The following is a 19,467-nucleotide window of genomic DNA, read 5'->3' as shown; positions in this document are numbered from 1 at the left end:
TAGATTCTTAGACTTCCAATTCACAGCTGACCATTGTTGGATTAGTTGGACTACAGGCTGTAAGTCATCATAATAAATTCCCTCAATATAGAAAGACATTCCATACATTTTTGTGACTCTAGAGAACCCTGACTGGCTAGACAACCCAGCTGACTAGATGTTTCTTTTTAGTATTTTTATCTTGTTTCTTTTAAAAGATTTATTTCATTTTAAAGTGTATATGTATGTATGTTTACATATGGGTATATGCATATATGAGTGTTGCTGTTCAAGGAATTCAGAAGAAGATGTTGGTTCCCTTGGAAATGGAGTAAGTGATTGTGACCTGCCATGGGTGCTGGTATCATACACATTAATTGCATCTCAACCATCAGTGGCTGGTACTGGACATGTTTGAAGTAAAGATCACTACCGATGAGATGAAGATAAATATTGAACTGTGATCAGAACATTCTGTATGAAGAAAAATCTAAATCTATTTGTTTAAAAAACTGTGATATTGAATCTGATCTCATGAAGTAAATTTCTCATTCAGTAAGAACTCCTGGTAAACGTAACCACTGTGTAACATGGACTGTTTGTGGTCTATTATTACCTTAACACTTGACATTTTTTTTCTACTCCTAGAGACAGAACCTAGAGCTACATTTATGCTCCCACTGCCTTACAACCTCAAGTAGTCTGTTGTTTGCAGTGAGATCATGACATAGTTTGATTGAAGACCTTAGCTCACAGCTTCCCAAATAAATGAGCTTAGGCTTCATAATTAATGAGAGAAGACATTTGTAATTACTGCTGACCAACACATAATAATTGTACGGATCTGGCTGAAGAGATGATTCAGCAATTAAGGACATTGGCTGCTCTTTCAGAGAACCCAGCAGGTTCAGTTCCCAGAACTCATGTAGCAGCTGACAAACATCTCTAACTCCAGTTTCAGTGGATTTGACCTCTCTCCTAACTTCTGTGGTACACAGAGTTATACTCAGGCTCACATAGGTGCATAAAATGAAATAAATAATAAAAAAATAATTATGGCCATGTCTGGTGGTTCACACCTTTAGTTCTAGCACATAGGAGGCAGAGGAAGACAGATCTCGGTTTGTGCTCAGCCTCTTATACAGAGAATTCCAATAGCCAGGGATACATTGAGAAATCTATTCTCAAAAAAAAAAGTTCCCCAAAACTAAAAACTAAAAACCAAAAACCAAAACAAAAACAAAAAATTTATACGTACCAATAGGGCAAAATGTGTTGCTTTCACACACATGTACACTGTGTAATGATGTGACTATCACATTTAAACATTTATCATTTCTTTGTGGTAAGAACATTCAAAATGCTCTCCTTATAGCTATTTTGGGGAAGGTTAGTTTGAGGGACAACCTTCTCCATCTTAAAAAGTTTGCATGCCTAGTCTGTTCATCCTGGATTATTAGCAGGATTCAGCGTCACAAACTGTAACATTTTTCAGTGCTTAAATCCAGAAAAGAACATAGTAAAATAATACAGTACCGAAGTTTAAGTCTGCCAGGTCAGGACAAGAAGACGAGGTATCAGTGAGTACTACCTTCACAAAGAATCTTAGCATTCCACCTTAAAAAAATCTAACTACGCAGAGGCAAGCCAGTCCCATCTAGACAGTTCCTAAGGAGGAGAGTGGGTTTTTTCTCTCTCCCTCCACTCTTAGGACATGCCTGATCTTCTTGAATAGTCCAGCCCAAGCGAATCCACGAGGTTCAATCAGGCTAAGTAGTTAGGGGACTGTGTTACCTCTGAATTACAATGAGCAGCAGGGAAGAATCTGTCAGCTGACTAATCAGGGATAGTGGATTTTTTTTGCAGCTCTGCCGCGGTGGTAATGGAAGCAGCCGTAGCTTTGTTTGATAGAGATTTTTGGCTGCTGGTTTTAAATACCACCCAAGAAGCAGCTCATATTTCATCAATGGTGCGTTGACAATCGGAAAAGAAGAGTGTAATTGTGTATAGGCGAGATGGCAGAAGCAAATCCCCCGAGAGGCAAGATGAGGTTCAGAAGGAATGCGGTAAGGGCTCTGCCTGCAGTCCTGGAAAGCCTATTCCCAAGTTCAAGTGCAGGGATACTGCAGCGTGGTGCTACGGCACAGACTGCTGAGCCGGGCTTTTGAGGACGGGGAGAATGGAGTCTTGGATTTTCGTGAATTGCATTGATGTGATTACTGGGATACTGGCCTAGGGTAATTTAAGGAAGTAGAGGAGGTAGACATTGAAAAATCTCAATGTCATCAAGTTTATCAGAGAATATTGTTGGTCATATTATTTGTTTAAAGAGTGTATTAGCAATTTGGAATTGTTTGCCTGCATAGCTTTAAATCGCCAGTTTAAAGAATATCTAACAAAAGGATTTGTGCTTTTTTTGGACAAGGGTTTAGAGGTGATTTCATCAGGACTTAAAAGACAGCTCTGCTTAGCTGTCACTTTTAAAGTGGAGACATTTAAACATCTGTAATGATAGGAAATTTCAAGGGGCAAAACTCTAGCCTATAGACAGCTGTTTTAAGGAACAGAAAAGTGACTTGTTTGCCAACATAAGCTAAAATTTTTAAGTCCCTCCTTCAGTTACTTTCCAGAAACTTTCCTACCTACATTTTCTTCATTCATTCATTCATTCATTCATTCATTCATTCATTCATTCATTCACATATATATTCATATTCAAAATTACTCATAAAATTTCTAACACGATCTTTCAATTTGTCTTAGAGAAGCACTGAAATAACTCTAGCTAATATACTAACAAACTGGTCACTCACAAGTTATTAAATGTCACCTTAAACAAACAAGCAAAAACAATGTTATTGTTGCAATGGCTTAAGATACACACTTGCCTGCTCATCTATTTAGGCAACATATACAAAAATAAAAAGCCAAAATTAATTATAGAAAATGCTCAATTAAATGAAACTCCAAGTCAGGACAAGGGAAGTAAAGAACTGCATCGTTGCTGAGTGGCAGTGAACGCCAGTAATTGAATAATTTTTCTTTCTAATAAGAATTTTAGCCTAGAATGGTCTTTTAAAATTATACTTGTTTTTTTGTATACATCCCTACACATGATTTTATATTATGATAGTAGCTTCAGATATTTGACAATTTATGATGCATGTAAAATGTCTGTGTATGTATTTTTACAATATTGTATGAAAATGACATTACCAGTTTTATTATCAAAGGTGCCTTACTTCTCCTTTTGGAAAGTTTGTAAAATTCTTTTCTGTACGAACAGTTTTCAATTCTCAGCTTAGTATTATGCACACATGCTCTAACATACACACAGACACAGCACACGGGTGTCAATAGAGTAGGTGGAGCTTCACTATGCTACCTATTACAGCAGTGTCAATGGTAAATATGTAGTGACTACTGGCCAAAGGCACTCTTGCTGAAGGAGAGAGGTAGAGAACTTCAAGCTGGAAGTGGGGAAGGTTTTCCATGGAAGATGTGTTTGTTTGCACCTCAGTCACTACATGTGTTTTTGTGACGTTTCTCTGATTTTCCCATGAATTTTATTTCTGTCAAATGAATTACTTTAGGTGGATCCCTAGGAACAGGTTTCTTAAAATGCAATTGATCGGATTGATTGTGAGGCCTAGAGCTACAGCGGTAAGAAAGTTGGCTTTGCTTGACTAGAGTGAAAAATTTGAACCCCCCCAGTTAGTGACAAGATGGCTTAATTGGGAAGGGTGTTTGCATTTGGCCTGGTTCTGGTTATGGTAGAGCAAACAAGATGTCTAGTAGAATGTGAAATCTCAAGAGAGGATTAAACTGATTGTCTGGTGGAAATTGAATGATTGGCTGAGCTTCGAGGAGGGGATTAGAAGTGATACATGTGATTTAAAAAACAAAGCACAAGGAAAGGATATTGCTTGGGACCGTCCTGTTCCCTAGGGCTCTTCGCAAGTTACTTGGCAACACTTGGAGAAGCTCCTATGTTCTGTACTCTTGAAGAGTGGGTATGAGCGTAGGGTGGGGGATGTAACTGAAGTGGCTCTTACCATAGTAAACCCTTCTCTGTAGCTCTAGGGCATGGGGTTTTTCCCATAACGTCACTTTCAGTCTTGATATTAGATTATGTCAGTTTTCATTCTGTGGGCTACATAATGCTAAATTGTTTTTCATAACTTCAAAAATTGTTGCTGGTCCCATTTTGTAGAGTCACATGATTTCATTTCTCAATTGCAAAGAGATTATCTGTATGTGTATGAAAGGTTAAGTGTCCATCAGAAGCTCTTTCTGATCTCTATGGACCTTAGCACCACTGTGTACCCGCCAGGCTTCCCTTTGTCCATCTGGCATCCAGGAGTGGGAAGGCCAAGTGGAACAGTATGCATAACAAGCCTAGGTTGCAGGTAAAGCTTTTCAGGGTCCTAAATATTATTGTCTTTCTTTTCATGAAAGGTTAAAAAACAAATGTTGTAAGGATAGAAACGGCTTTTTAAAAAATAATAATTAAGCAATACTTTGTTATGTAGCACATTTTGAGCATTTCCAAAGAAACAACTAGAGAGGCTGGAGATATGGCTCAATGGTTAAGACCACTGGCTGCTCTTCCAGAATATACCTGGGTTTGGTTTCCAGCACCTACAGGGCACCTTAAAACTGTTTGTAATGCCAGGTCTGCAGAATCCTATGCCCTCTTCTATCCTCTGCCGACAACAGGCATGAACTTGGCACGCAGACATTCGTGCAGGCAAAATGCCCATATGATTAAAGACAAAGAAGAAGAAATAGTTAACAATTTCATAGGATGAGCGAATTGCCTCCCTAAAAGTGCCACACAGAGGCATATTTAATAACTTTACTTTTAGGGATGTAGTAGTAGATAAGCTTATGCCTCACTGAAGGACCATGTTCCTGGGCACTTCTGAGGTTGGTGTGAGTCAAGACAAGAAAATCTGTTCTCTAGGACGGACAGATAGTAGAGAATATGTTTTCTGTCCATTTTTTTTTTTTTTTTGAAGAACAAGGAAATGTTTTGGCAGAGTGCTGTGTTGGGGCTTTTAACAGTGATTAGACACAGTGGCAGTGGGCAACATGTTCCTCTTACAGATATGTGCATTTAATTAATAAAGTCACAAGTTTTTGTGGTTTTGGAACCACAAAAGATAAAAATGTCTGTAAGAAACTCTAACCAGGTGCAAAGTCTTCTCAAACAGCTTTTTCTTTCTTTTTCTTTTTCTTTCTTTCTTTTTTTTTTTTTTTTAAAGAAGAAACAAAGTAAGGCTGACCTAGGACTACTTCTCTTAGTTGTTTTGGCAAGTTTTTCAAAAGAATGTATGGATTTAGAATGTAGACTTTAATTTTGGAGAAAGTAGAAATTGTGCCTTTTCATGTTTATATAACCATACAGATTACATACTCTTAAAGCGTTTGGAAATGTTGTATTCCTAAACTGAACCATCATAACTCAGTAGTCAATTTTCTCCACCTAGATTTCCATATCAAGCACAAAAGAGATATGATATAATCATATAATAAATAGTATGTGTAATATATAATATTATATATTATGCCATATAATATATAGCATGTATCATATATAATATTATATTATATCATATTATAATACTATTTTTGTTTGTTCTTTGAGACAGGGGCATTCTGGTTGTCCTGGAGCTTCCTGTGTAGATCAGACTGACCTCAAATTCAGAGATTCACCTGCCTGTCTCTTTCTCCCAAGTGCTGGTATTGGGAATATATACACACACACACACATACATATACATACATACATACACACATATATATATATATATATATATACACATATATATATAAAGAACTGTATTACAGTAGTATATATACAGTAACAAAATATATATTATATACTATCATTATATATTATATCTATAGTGACATGTATATCAGTATATTAATTGATTATATCAATTAATACATAATTAACACATCTATATTATATATAGATATAATAATATTACATATGATACATATTATTTATGTTGCTCCATGTTCAGATATATAAAAATTTTCATTCAATAGTCATAACCAACAGATTTACTTTGTGAAAACTATCATTTGTTTCACTTCTTTAAAAATATGGATTTTCCTGGACATGGTATTGTACACCTTTAATCCCAGTACTCAATTGGCAGAGATAAGCAATGACCTCTGTGAATTTGAGGTCTCCTTGGTTTATACTGCAAGTTCTAGGTTAGGTAGGAGTGACACAGGAAAGCCTTGTATAAAAAGAAACCAACCAATCAATTAACCATCAAGGAGAAACCACAGCAAAATCTAGACTCTTAGAGCAACTGGTTGTTTTTTTTTTAACAACTTTATTTAAAAAAAACAGAGATAAATGTGCAGATTTTTAAAGCATTTTTGCATAAAACTATATGAATATATTTTTGTCAGTACTTGATTTTTTTTAAAGGTTTGATAGTATGCATTGAAAACTTACTAGTTACAATGAGCATAAAGTACATGTAAAACAAAACGTAACATGGAAATAGTCAAAGTTTTCTTGGTGTGTAAAGATTAAACATAATGATTTTTAAATACCAAGAATTGTCACAAGACTATATATTCTTAGCTCTTGAATTATTAATGATTTAAGGTCTAGGTGTATTCCACTCTGAGAGGGTGCTGTACATTTATTTATTTTTTCTAAGAACTGAGGCTTCCACTTTTTGGCCTTTCTTCTTTTTTGAGCTTCATATGGTCTATGAGTTGTTTCTTGAGTATTTAGAGCTTTCTGGGTCTAGTATCCAATTACCAGTGAGTGTATACCATGTGTGTGCTTTTGTGACTGGGTTACCTCACTCAGGATGATATTCTCTAGATGCATCCATTTTCTTAAGAATTTCATAAAGCCATTGTCTCTAATAGCTGAGTAGTACTCCATTGTTTTTGATAGAGTATTAGTAAGTAGCTCTAGCTGGCCTAGAATGGTAGCATTACGTGCTGAGCCACTATACCCAGCACGACCTGAGTTCACTTCCCAGCATTCATATGGAGGCTCACAACCATCTGTAACTCCAGTTCCAGGGGTTTCTCTTTCAGTCCCTTTGGTCTCTTACACATAGATTAGCATGCACATGGGTGCACATGTGTGTGTGTGTGCACACACATACACTAAAGTATTAAATATTAAACAAAACATTAAATAAATAAATAAACCTAATTTTAGATGGCTGACTCAATTCCTCTGAGGGGCCATTTTTTTTCAATTACTCCTCCCTTCATTTGAGAAGCATTGTCTCTACTTACTATTCTAAACACTGATTCCAAATGCCTTTCCAGTACAAAATAATTCCTGGGGATTAAGAAAGTGAAGTTCTTCTTAGGATTTTTTTCAATATAGTGTGGAAGGAGAGAAATGTCAAAGACATATATTTAAAAGAAACTGCACCATGAAAACATGAGACATTCCTTTTTTGCCTATAGATTTACACTTGCTGTACTTTTCACTATTGAATGATTCTGAAGTTATCTTTGAAGATATTATGTTAACTCAGTAGTCCCAAACTTAGTAGATGCTTGAGAGCAATATCTATGTAGCTCCTTAACAGCTCATTTTTCAGTTATTTATATTTACTTCATAAAATTGAAGCATGAAGTTCAGGGCAGGCATATTAGTTGTATCTTCTGTGTTTACGCACAAATCAAGTACACTGAATTTTTAATCTTAGTCCTATAGTCTTGATCAGCTCTGAGCAGGTGCTTTTCAAATTGTCTTGTTAAACATGAATCTACAACCTTACACAAATACTTTTCACAGCCCCTTTTGTTCAGACTATGTTTTTGTTGTTTTATGATCCTGGGGAATTAACTCAGGACCTCATGCATGCAAGGAAAGCGCCATAAATTCTTAGCACATAACAAATGAGCAACTAAACAAAATGTACATATAAAGAAGATATATTTTAAGGAATTTTTTTTCAGGACTCAAAGCCTTAAGTGTGCAAGGGTAGGAGTCTTGGTGTTTATCAAATGCTTATTCTGAGATTTGCATTCACAGTGAACATTATTTTTAAAAAGATTGATTTATTTTTATTTATATGAGTATACTGTCATTGTTTTCAAATACACAATGAGAGGGCATCAGATCTCATTATAGATGTTGTGAGCCACCATGTGGTTGCTGGGAATTGAACTCAGGACTTCTGGAAGAGCAGTCAGAGTGTTCTTAACCACTGAGCCATCTCTTTAGGCCTGACAGTGAACATTACTAAAATACTATGCTAACTTCTTAGCATGAGGCTCTATTGCGGTCTCCATTTAGCAACTGGAGAACCTGAGTGTAATCAATCTCTGTGTGTCTATGCATTGACCCCCAAACCTATGAATAGGCTACCCGACATGGTAAAAGGAAGTTTATAATGTGGTGAAGAATCTTGAGGAGGCCAGGGTTGCATTTCAGGTGGTAGACTGCCTGTGTAGCATGCATAACAACCTAGTTACATCCAGGAGTGACTCGAACTTGATGTGGTAGCACATCCCTGTATTATGGAGTTAAAGGCAGAAGGATTAGAAATTTGAGGCACAAAATTCAAAGGGAACCTGGGATACATGAGACCCTAACTTTGATAATAAAAGATTCTTGAGATTGGGACATTATCCAAAATTTCCAAGGCAGGATTTGTATCACAACAAGGATTTTCATGATCAAAGAGACGAATTGGGGTGTAACTCTGTAGTAGAGATCTTATCTGACATGTGAAATGCCTTGGTTTCCATCCTGAGTATCTTCTTTTTTATAGTTGTAAAAGTCTAGAGTGTCTTAAAAACAAAACGAAACCAAAACCAAAGGGAAGTAGAGAAGGCATCGGAAAAGATGCAATGACAAAAGAAGAGGTCAAAGCACTGCAAGGTCATAAACCACAGAGGTGGTGGACTGTCTCTAGACACTGAATGTTCTGGCAATAGGTTCTTAGCCAGAACCCCTAGAAGGAACACAGCCTCGTGATGCCTTTATTTTAGTCCAGTGATGCTCATCTTGAACTTCTGACCTCCAGAAGCACAGTAGGAATTTGTGTTACTTTAAGTCAGTAAACTTTAGTAATTGTTTACAGTAGCAATTAGGAGTCTGTACACAGATTTTATTGAGTACAAAACCAAAAAAATAATCATAAGCTTAGTTCACCTGACTGCAAAACCAGACTCTATCAACAGGGGAAAATTGGACAAGCATAATGGGGATGGTACGAGAACTGGTTTATTTATTGATTTGTTTTAAAGCCAGAAAATTAGTCTTTATTCCACCTCCTCTTCTGTTACATTAAAATGTCACATTTGCTATAATTAGTGAGGTGACATTGCCTTACTGTGGTTAGGGTCCATATTTTAGTCAGTGAAGATTCCTAAGTCTCTGGTCCAACCTAATGTGGATTTCTTTTGTGTATATGCGTGCATATGTGTATTTATGTGCATGTACACATACATATGTATGCATACACATGTAAGTCAAGCTTAGGTGTTGTTCCTCCTTTGTTCTCTTTCTTTCATTTTTTTAAATGGATTTTTTTTTACTTACATTTCAAGTGTTATCTTCTTTCCTGGTTTCCCCTCTGGAATCCCCCTATAAATTTCCCCCTTCCCCTGCCTCTATGAGAGTGCTCCCACCACCCACTCCCTCACATCTCCCTACCCTGGCATTCCCCTACACTGAGCCTTCACAGGGCCAAGGGCCTCTCCTCTCATTGATGTCTGTCTGATAAGGCCATCCTCTGCTATATATGTTGCTGAAACCAAGGGTCCCTCCATGTGAATTTTTTGGTAGGTGGTTTAGTCTCTGGGAGCTCTGGGGGGGGGGGGTCTGGTTGATTGATATTGTTCTTCCTGTGGAGTTGAAAACCCCTTCAGCTCCTTCAGTCCTTTTTCTAACTCCTCCGTTGGGGACCCCATTCTCAGTCCAGTGGTTGTTTGAGAGCATCCGACTCTATTTCTCAGGCTCTGGCAGAGCCTCTCAGAGGACAGCTATATCAGGGACCTGTGAGCATGCACTTCTTGGCATCCATATTATTGTCTGGGTTTGGTGACATTATATAGGATGGATCCCCGCAGTCTCTGGATGGACCTTCCTTCAGTCTCTGCTCCAAATTTTGTCTCTGTATTTCCTCCTGTAGATATTTTGTTCCCCCTTTTAAGAAGGACTGAAACATCCCCTCTTTGGTCTTCCAGCTGAGAATTGGTTTATAGTACACCCCACAAACCTGAGATGTGATGTGAGGGTGACAAATCAAATTGCCCACGCTGCGTGTGAGGGAGACAGTGGAGCTGGGACATAGTCAGGGTTTAGTTAAAGTTCAGCTAAGCAGTAGCAAACACCGCCCAGCACACTTCACTTATGTTGAGGAACAGCAGGAATTGGAAGTGGTGAGCACTGTGGTGGACTAGAAAGCATCCAAAAAACAAAACAAAACAAAAACAACAAACAAACAAAAACGGGACACTGATCAGTGTTGTCACATTGGGAAAATGAACCCAAGCACTATATAGTCTTTGATTTCTCATGAGAAACAAGCCCAGCTCTTGCACAATACCCAGGTTTTCAGTTTATTTCATTTTTAATATTTTTATATACTCTTAATTTGTGTATGTTTGTGGTGTGTGTGTGTGTGTGTGTGTGTGTGTGTGTGTGTGTGTGTGCGTGTGTGCATGAACAAGTGTACTCAGAGGCCATTAGAGGGCTTTGAATTTCTTGGAATTTGGAATTACAGATAGTTGTAAGGTGTGTGATACAGATTGTGAGAACTGAATTTGGGTCCTGTGGGAGAGCAGCCAGTGCTCTTAATCACTGAGCAATTTCTCTAGAATGTGTACCTGCCTGCTGGCATGCTTGCGGGCCCACCTCCCTCCCTCCCTTCTTCCCTCCATCCTCCCTCCCTCTCTCCCTCTTTCCCTCCCTCCCTCCCTCCCTCCCTTCCTTCCTTCCTTCCTCACTATGTAGCCGTGGCTGGCCTGGAACTTGCTATGTAGATCAGCCTCTCCTTAATATCACAAACATCTGGGTATTTAAATTTTTTGAGATTTTTGTTTGCATTTTATGTGTATGGATATTTATCAGAATGTACTTCTGTACACAACTTGCATGTAGTACATGCAGTACTTAAGGTGGCCAAAAGAAGTTAACAGCTCCTCTGGGACTGGGCTTTCTGAGGGTTGTGAGCTGTCTGACTTATGTGCTGGAAAGATGAGCCAGTGCTCCTCACTGCCGAGACATTTCTTCAGCCCTGAGATCTAGGTCTTATATCTCGGTAATGTTACTTTTTAAAAAAGATCTATCTATCTATCTATCTATCTATCTATCTATCTATCTATCTATCTATCTATTAGTGATAAGTACACTGTAGCTATCTTCAGACACACCAGAGGAGGACATCAGATACCATTACAGATGGTTGTGAGCCACCATGTGGTTGCTGGGATTCGAACTCAGGACCTCTGCAAGAGCAGCCAGGGCTCCTAACCACTGAGCCATCTCTCCAGCCCTGTTGTTATTTTTTAAATAGACTTTTTAGAGTACTTTTAACTGCTGAATTAAACTGACCAGGGGGTACAGGGAGTTTTCATGAACTCATGGCTAATTTTGTTTTGTAGCATTATTCGATTGCTTGTGGTTCACATTAAGTATACTTGAGCCGTATTTTTACATTTTGCTTTGCTTTGCTTTAATCTTCCCTTTTGAGGTTGATGGATGCACTCCTAGACTAGACCTTTCCCTCCAGGCAGCTATCGATGTCATGAGAAAATCCTTTGGTCTCTTCCAACATGCAGTATCTACAGAAAGGAACCAGAATCTTGCCTTCCATCATATAACATGCTTCTGATTTGTTCCCATCTGCCTTACTCAAATCTCAAATCTTGGGATAGAGTGCACTGATAAATGTATTTTCTTATCAAGTACATTAAATCCTGTTTTAATGATGTTACTCAGTGGAGTTTTCCCTGACTTCTACTTTTGCTCGGCTTCAGGCTTTGACTTGAATTCCTGTACCGTTCTTCTCAGTCATCTCAGGTCTGCTCCTACTCCTTTCTGAATTCAGTTCTTTTTCAAGGCTCATGATGCCTTTCCAAGAAGCCATGACTCGGGATGTAGTTCCATAATGGAGCACTCAGATAGAGCTCTAAGTTCAATTTCTAGCACAAGAAAAAAGATTAAAATAAAATGCATATCTGACCATGGTGCTCTGATACTCAAATGTCCTAGAGATTTTTTTTTACTTCTAAGGGGAAAGACAAAAACCAAACTCACTCCTGCTGTGGTTCTTGCCTACCTCTCCAACATCTTTTTCCTCCAAAATCCGTTTCCTCTCCAGTTCTTGACAAGGCATTCTCAAAAGGTGGGGTAGTTTAATGACTAAGGCCTCGGAGTTAGCACAAGTCAAGGCTTTATAAGTTATACTTAAACACTATTTGTAAAAAAGGCAACTTAACTCCTTCACTGAACTATGGTAAAGTAGAACCATAGGCCCGAAACATTTTTAGCATAGAGTAGGCATTTAATATATTAATATTGGGGATGCTTTTCCCTTCATTGCAAATCTTGCATAGTATATTTTATTCCTTTACTTTGGAATTCCTTTGTGTAGCAATTATTTTTGTTACTGCTGTGGATGATTGGCTTTAACTGTCAACATGATACAGTCTATAATCCTTCCAGAAGAGTCTCAGTGAGGCCTAGGGAAGATTGCTAATGTAGGGAGAGCATGCTCACTGTAGAAGCCATGATTCCTTAGGCGGCTGGTCCTGTATAAGGGAAGAAATGAGCTGAGAAAACCTGCGTGTTCATTTTTATCTGCTCTTGACTGTGGATGTGACAAGTTCCCTCAAGTTCTTTTGGCTATGAGTCTCTCCCGAACCCCATGGTACACTGTGAACTAAAGTAAACCCTAAACCCCAAGTCAGTTTTGGACAGAATATTTTATCACAGAAATAAAAGCTAGAACAACTGCCTATGTACACCAGCTTTTCCCCTCATAGAAGCTGGGAAAATACTGAAGTTAGGATGACATTTGGATTCAATTAATGCCTCTTTTTCCTTCAAACCAATTTGGCCCTTCCATGTTTCATAGGCTTTGTGATGTCGCTTCCTCATGTATGTTACTCAGTTGTTTTGTTTCAGTTCCTGACTTACTGATTGCTAATAAGCTCAGGTGTGAAAGTGACTGACAATCTTTCATTTCAATGTACAGAGTAAACACATAGTGACAAAAATGACATTTCACTGGATGGAAATTAAAATGTGCTTCTGTGACGTAGTTTTCACCCCTTGTTTCGGGTAGATGGACAGTATTTTAGCTCCAGTTGGCTTTTTGGGCTAGCCCAGACTTGTCTCTGATTTTGTCTTTAAAAATTCTTCCTTGTAAGATAAGAATGCATAATTTTCGTTTTGGTTTTTTTTATGCACATGTGCATGTATTAATCTGAAGTGGAGATAGCATGCCTCAGACTACAACAGCCATAATTGGTGGTTTGTGTGTGTGTGTGTGTCTATCCTGTGAAACCTGGGTTTATATCGTGGTCTCCCGAGGCCTTGGGCAACAAGTGTGGTTCAGGGGCAAGAAACATACACTGAGGGTTACCGAGGATTTAGGGTAGCAGTGTGTTTTAGCCTGACTCATTGTCCTCACTGTTAGGAATATAAACAATCCTGTGGGCTACCTCACCATGGAAGACGGGTTTGAGCAGGCCACTGTCACACTTGGTGGTGGGTCCTTAGCTCCACATTCTCAGTCCTGTGCTTTAGGTGTGGCTATTGTAGGGATTCGCCCAGCCTGTTGCAGGCCAACCCCGGGGGCGTACTGGTGGTCCCTGGTCTTTGCTGGTTTTTGAATTGTCTTTACTGAGTTAGAAGATGACCACACTTGATGCTCTTGGAGATCTCCTGTCCTCTCAGGCTGGCCTAAGCAGCCACTCTAGAAGTACCAGCTTTGTTTGCAGGTTGACATCAATGGGTGGCAGTTTCATTAGATTCAGGCTCACACCTGTAGTGCCCTCGATCCTGGCCAGGACCTGATGCATGTCCTTGTAGAGAGCCAGGTGCCCAGGCACTGCCTCCATGAGGATGTGGGTGTAGTCCAGCATGCCCACAGTTCCCAGCTGTACATCTTCGCTCTTGTCATACCTCAAGTCATTGTTGACCTGTAGCAACCGTGACACACCTGTCTGGGCAGAAGCCATGTCAACGTGTAGAAGGACTTCTGTCTGAGGTGGCACCAGCTCATGTAGCCATTTCATTGCAACCCCACCGGAATGGTTGAAACAGGACACATAGAGGGATATGGCTTTTTATGCCACGTTGATCGTGATATGTCCCATCACCAGCAGAGCTCTCACTTTGTATAGCAAAGACTTTTTATTCAGGACACAGGTCCAGCTTCTGGCAGCCATGATGTTGGGGACAGGGAAGGTATAGATGATGAGAACTATAGTTCCTTTTGTGGGAGTAGTGAGTATAAAGCCAAAAATCCCAAGCTTGGCAGGGTCAATGCATAGGTCTTCCTGTGCACTTTACCCAGGGGTATGAAGAAAAGGCTGCAGCCCAGGCCTCCAGGCAAGGCTGAGTAGAAACACCACAGGACTAGGAAGGTCTTCCTTCAGGTTGGGGTTAAGGAGGCACAGATTTGTCAGAGATTGAGTCACTGTACCCCAGTTGGAACTTTTGTTCAGAACAGTGTTGTGTCAAAGCACCAAGCCTGGCCATACAAGGTATCGCTAGAAATAGGAGTCCACAGCAACCGTTAGCCCTAGACAGAGAATCCCTACTGGGATGGCATGCCGGAGCAATCTGGCCAGAGACATTCTTCTTCGGAACAAGGTCAGCAGCAGCAGAATGCCCAGTGGCATGGCCAGCTCAGCCCTGAAGCCAATAATGACAAAGGCTGAGAGCCAGACAAAGCAGGTCCATGTACGCTGCAGCTAGGCTGTGAGGGCTGGGAGAACCGCAGCCTGGGCCAGCATGTTGGGGCCGTGTCCTCGTACAGTAGAACACAAGATGAAACTGTGTGGCTGATATCCAGCAGAACATGACAGCCACCGTGGCCCCGAACTGCTATCTTACTTCCTTCTATACTATCAAGAGTCTAAAAAACTCACACCAAGCCCAAGGACTCCTGACTATCAGCTGAGAATAAAATCTGGATACTTCCAACAGTGAGAACACATAAACCACAAGGGCTGGAGAACACCGCCATCAACAGTGCCCCAAGGAACGTCCTGGGGACAACTCCAGGAAACTCATGGTGGTCACACTTGTCAATATGCAGCCGGTGGTACAGAAGGTCATGTGTAGCCTGTAGGTTGAAGCTCTCTTCTACCTTGGTGTAGGGACACGCAATAAGGTGAAAGGCAGCTACAGTGACCAACAGCCCCAGAAACAGCAGTGACTGCCTGCGTGATGACTTCTTGCCAGCCATGTAGAACTCTAAACTTCATGTACCTTTTCTGCTCTCAGCCTGACCCCTCAGAACTAGGCATACCTAAAAATTCTTTTAGAATTTACTGTTATTATGGTTTGTGTGTGTGTGTGTGTGTGTGTGTGTGTGTGTGTGTGTGTGTGAATATTATGTGTGGAGGGGACTGCTGACAACATTGTGGAGTCAGTTTTTGTGGGTTTTGGGGATTGACCTTAGGTCACCAGCCTTGCGTAGTAAGTTTCTTTACCTGCTGAGCCATTTGGCTGGCCCACTATCTGTTTTCATTTATACAAGAAATAAAAGCAACTTGGCTTTAAATTCAGCAAATCCACAATATAAAAGCAAATACATAAACCAATGGAATGGAACAGAACTCAGAAATTTATTGTCAACTGATCTTCAACAAAAAAGATACAAGAGAACATAATAAATGGTATTGGAATGTAATATACTAATGAAGCTAATTTCCTATCGTTCACTGTAAAAATTTAACTCATATTGTATCATGAACACAAATACAAAAACCCGAAACTATAAAACTATTAATGTTAGCAGACATTATAGGATAGTTTGTTTTTGATTTATTTATTTTATAAGTTCACTGTAGCTGTCTTCAGACACACCAGAAGAGATCATCAGATCCCATTACAGATGGTTGTGAGCCACTATGTGGTTGCTGGGAATTGAACTCAGGACTCCTGGAAGAGCAGTCAGTGCTCTTAACTGCTGAGCCACCTCTCTAGCCCAGCAAGAGATCTTGAATGAATTAGTATCATTGAAAAATATATACCTAAAAGTACAGACCTAAAAGTATAAATAGGCAGCCAGTATTAAATCAATGAAAAGAACTTTTGTACATTACAGGAAACAATGAACATAATGAATGGATAACCTACAGTGTAGAGGAATTGTAATCCAGCAACATAGCTGCTCTGATCATATCCAAGGTCTGAGTGATCCAGCTGGAATACTAACATGCCCTTAGTATACACCTTTAATCTTTGTGGCTGGAATTCTTTAATATACACCTTAATTGGAAACAATTACCTCTAATGGAGGGGCAGACAAAGTGATGGATCAGAGAAAAAAATGACAAAATGAATCAGAGAAACAATACACCCATCCCTCAGGAGAAAAGGTTATTTAAGAGCAGTTCCAGGGGAATGAAGGTGGTTCAGTCAGTTTGGTTAGTCAGTAGGGAGTCAGTGAAGTAAGTTCAGTGCAGTGGAATTGAGTTCATGCGAGAGTTCATGCAGTTCAACTCATACAGAAGAGGCAGTCCAAGCCAGAGAATAAGAAGGAACCAGAAGATTAGAACACATTGCCAGAGTTTGAGGTCAAGCAAAGCAATTCAGTGAAAGGCAGATAGAGGTCAAATTGAAAAATCAGCTTGAAGAGGAGTTTCAGCAAGAACAACCGAGTTGAAACAGCCAGCCAGAGTTCAGAAAGAACTAGAAAGGGTGAGCCTATTCAAAAGTAAATTTCTTCTATGATACAAATGAGAATAATATTTGTAAACTGTCCACTGAGGGGTTAATCTAGATTATTAAAAAAAAAAAAAAAAACTCAATAGCAAAAGAAAATAAAATTCTCCTCAAAAGCCAAATCTAATTAAAGATGGGCAAATGATCTGAATGGCACTTCTTAAAAGAAGTTATACAAATCTCCAACAGGCCATATAAACATGCTCAGCATCACTAATCAGAGCCATTCACATCAACATCACTAGGCTAGAATGGCTAATATGCAAAAGACCAAAACCAGCATGCTGAGAAAGATAAAGACAGGACGAACCCCCTTTACATAGTAGGAGTGTGAATCAATACAGTCATTATTGGAAAAGTTTCTTCACAAAATTTTGACCATATAATTAGAGTTCAAGCCAACAATCCCTCTTATGGTATATCCAAAGAAATTTACATACATATATCAAAGGAATACCTATATATCCATGTTGATTGCAATGCTATCAACAACAGGCAGTGTGTGAAACCATGCAAGATAATGATTCATTGATGAAAAGATAAAATGTTTAAACACAGTAAAACAGTGACACACCATCCATTGTTTTTTGGTAACATGGATGGAATTGGAGATGGAAACCTTATTGAGTAGAATCAGCCAGACATAGAAAGAGAGACAATTTTATTTTGCAGTCATTTGATAGAAGCTACAAAACTTAATCTTATTGAAGTAGAATGTAGACTAGGAGTCTTTTTGTATAGGAAAGGGAAGGCAGAGGGAGAGGGGAAAGGGACATACAGTGAGGTTGGATAACAGGTACCAAGCAGTGTATAGTTAAAGGAGGAAGTAGTTTTGGGTCCTAAAAGGCAGTGTTAATTTACACTTTGTAATTACAAGATAACTAGAAGAGTTTTAAAGTTCTAAACACAGTAATTCTGATATTTAAGGTAAAGGCAATGCTAATTAACTTGATTTGATTATTACACACTTATATATATGTGTGTGTGTGTGTGTGTGTGTGTAATATATATATTATTAAAAATAAAGAAAACATTAAAAACAAAACTAGCTTGAAGATAAGGCTTTAGAGTTTAATTCCTTGCAGCTTAGGACCTGCTGTGTCCTGTGAGAAAATTCCATACTGGGAACATTATAAGGATCTGGCCTGATAACCCTGTTATTTTTATTTCCGTTTTCATGTTTTTAGACATTATCAGCATCATTTAAACATGTCGACCTCTTCCTGACTTTTATGACTTGAAAGTTTGCCTCCTGCAATGACATGTTTTCTGATTTGTGCTCAGTTGGGAGTTTGTGTACCGCTCACTCTCTTATTTCTTGCTCCAGGCCTCTTTCCCTGGGAACTTGCACTTAGTCCTGGTTTTACGTCCTACCGGTTTTCTTCAGCGGACTTTCACCGACATTGGATTTCGGTTTAGCCAGGAGGATTTTATGCTGAAATTACCAGTAAGATTATTGCTTGAATCTTTTGTCCTTCTAATGCTTATGTTTTCTGTATCTTATACTGTTTTATATGTGTCTATGTAACATTTAAAATTTGTCTCTCAAAAATTTAATTCTGAAATGTCCTTATAGCAATCTGTTTCTACTGTTATACAGAGTTAGTTCAGGTGACTTATGACAAAGTAATTCCTCTTAAAAATATTTGCTATGTGGTATATGTGTGTGCATATATGTATGATTAGGAATTTTTATTTTCAGTTAAATATTTGTGTGGCTTGTGTGTCTGAAATGCCATGATCTGTGTATCTGAAAAGCTAGCTCAGAGCACTGTGGTCTTTATTTTGAAAAGATATCTTTATATGTTTTTATTGTTTAAAATAGAGTGCTCATAACATTTAACTTACTTCATGAATCATAACTTACGGCACAAAGTTCTTTTCACTTTGTTCTGAGCACCGAAATTATGTGTGTTTGTGTGCATGCATATGTGTGTGCGCACGTATATGTGAGTGCAAGATTGTTCATTAGTAATGAAACTTTTGACAAAGAAGAATTAGGCGTTTTGGTTTCTGTAGAAGTTAATTTTGGTTGGCAGAGATGTTTTGTAAATAAAACCTTGTTTTCTGAAGAAGGTTAATGTCTCCAGGTGTGGGGGCGTGCATAGGACAGAACGTTTGAAGTGTTTATACCAGATAATGTTCTGCTAAGTGTTTACTGAAATTCATTTTGCAGTTTGATGGAGGGCTGTCATGAAGGACAGTTAACAGTGTCTTTCTTGCTTATTCACATAGGTTGTTATGCTGAGCTCAGTTAGTGATTTGCTGACATACATTGATGACAAGCAGTTAACCCCTGAGTTAGGCGGCACCTTGCAGTACTGCCACAGTGAATGGATCATCTTCAGAAATGTATGTGCTTCTGCCCTTACTGTAGAGCCTATCCTTCATTCTATCTAGAATTTTTTTCCTACTTGGGAAAAGAGGATTTTGGGTGTCCAACTTTTCAAATGCATATATCATTCAACATTTATTTTCTGCTATAAGAAATATCTAGAAGTGATAAAGACTCACTAAGGATAAGAATTGAAGGAGAAGCCAAGTGAAAAAGAAGGGATTTTCTG

The 19,467-nt window shown here is 38.9% G+C and overlaps 1 protein-coding gene and 1 pseudogene across 2 annotated transcripts in view; one reads left to right on the top strand and one right to left on the bottom strand.

Annotated features, from left to right (window-relative positions):
* MCF2 (MCF.2 cell line derived transforming sequence) overlaps positions 1 to 19,467 on the top strand; it is a gene marked incomplete at its 3' end in the record, with an annotated part of 96,061 nt that overhangs the window by 24,604 nt on the left and 51,990 nt on the right. Inside the window, exons 5-6 of the mRNA XM_080910235.1 lie at positions 18,231 to 18,350; positions 19,139 to 19,255. Of these exons, the coding sequence (XP_080766361.1) occupies positions 18,231 to 18,350; positions 19,139 to 19,255 (237 nt within the window). The remainder of the gene's footprint in view (positions 1 to 18,230; positions 18,351 to 19,138; positions 19,256 to 19,467) is intronic.
* On the bottom strand, positions 13,897 to 15,419 carry LOC308415915 (dol-P-Man:Man(7)GlcNAc(2)-PP-Dol alpha-1,6-mannosyltransferase-like; annotated as a pseudogene). The gene is made up of 2 exons: positions 14,755 to 15,419; positions 13,897 to 14,208 (listed from the first exon to the last, which is right to left on the bottom strand). The product of its transcript is annotated as a dol-P-Man:Man(7)GlcNAc(2)-PP-Dol alpha-1,6-mannosyltransferase-like (transcript).

This window comes from Micromys minutus, assembly GCF_963924665.1.
Source record: "Micromys minutus genome assembly, chromosome: X".
In the NCBI taxonomy this organism is placed as follows: domain Eukaryota; kingdom Metazoa; phylum Chordata; class Mammalia; order Rodentia; family Muridae; genus Micromys; species Micromys minutus.
Note: the sequence above shows the minus strand (reverse complement) of the source record. Positions and strands in the feature narration are given on the sequence as shown.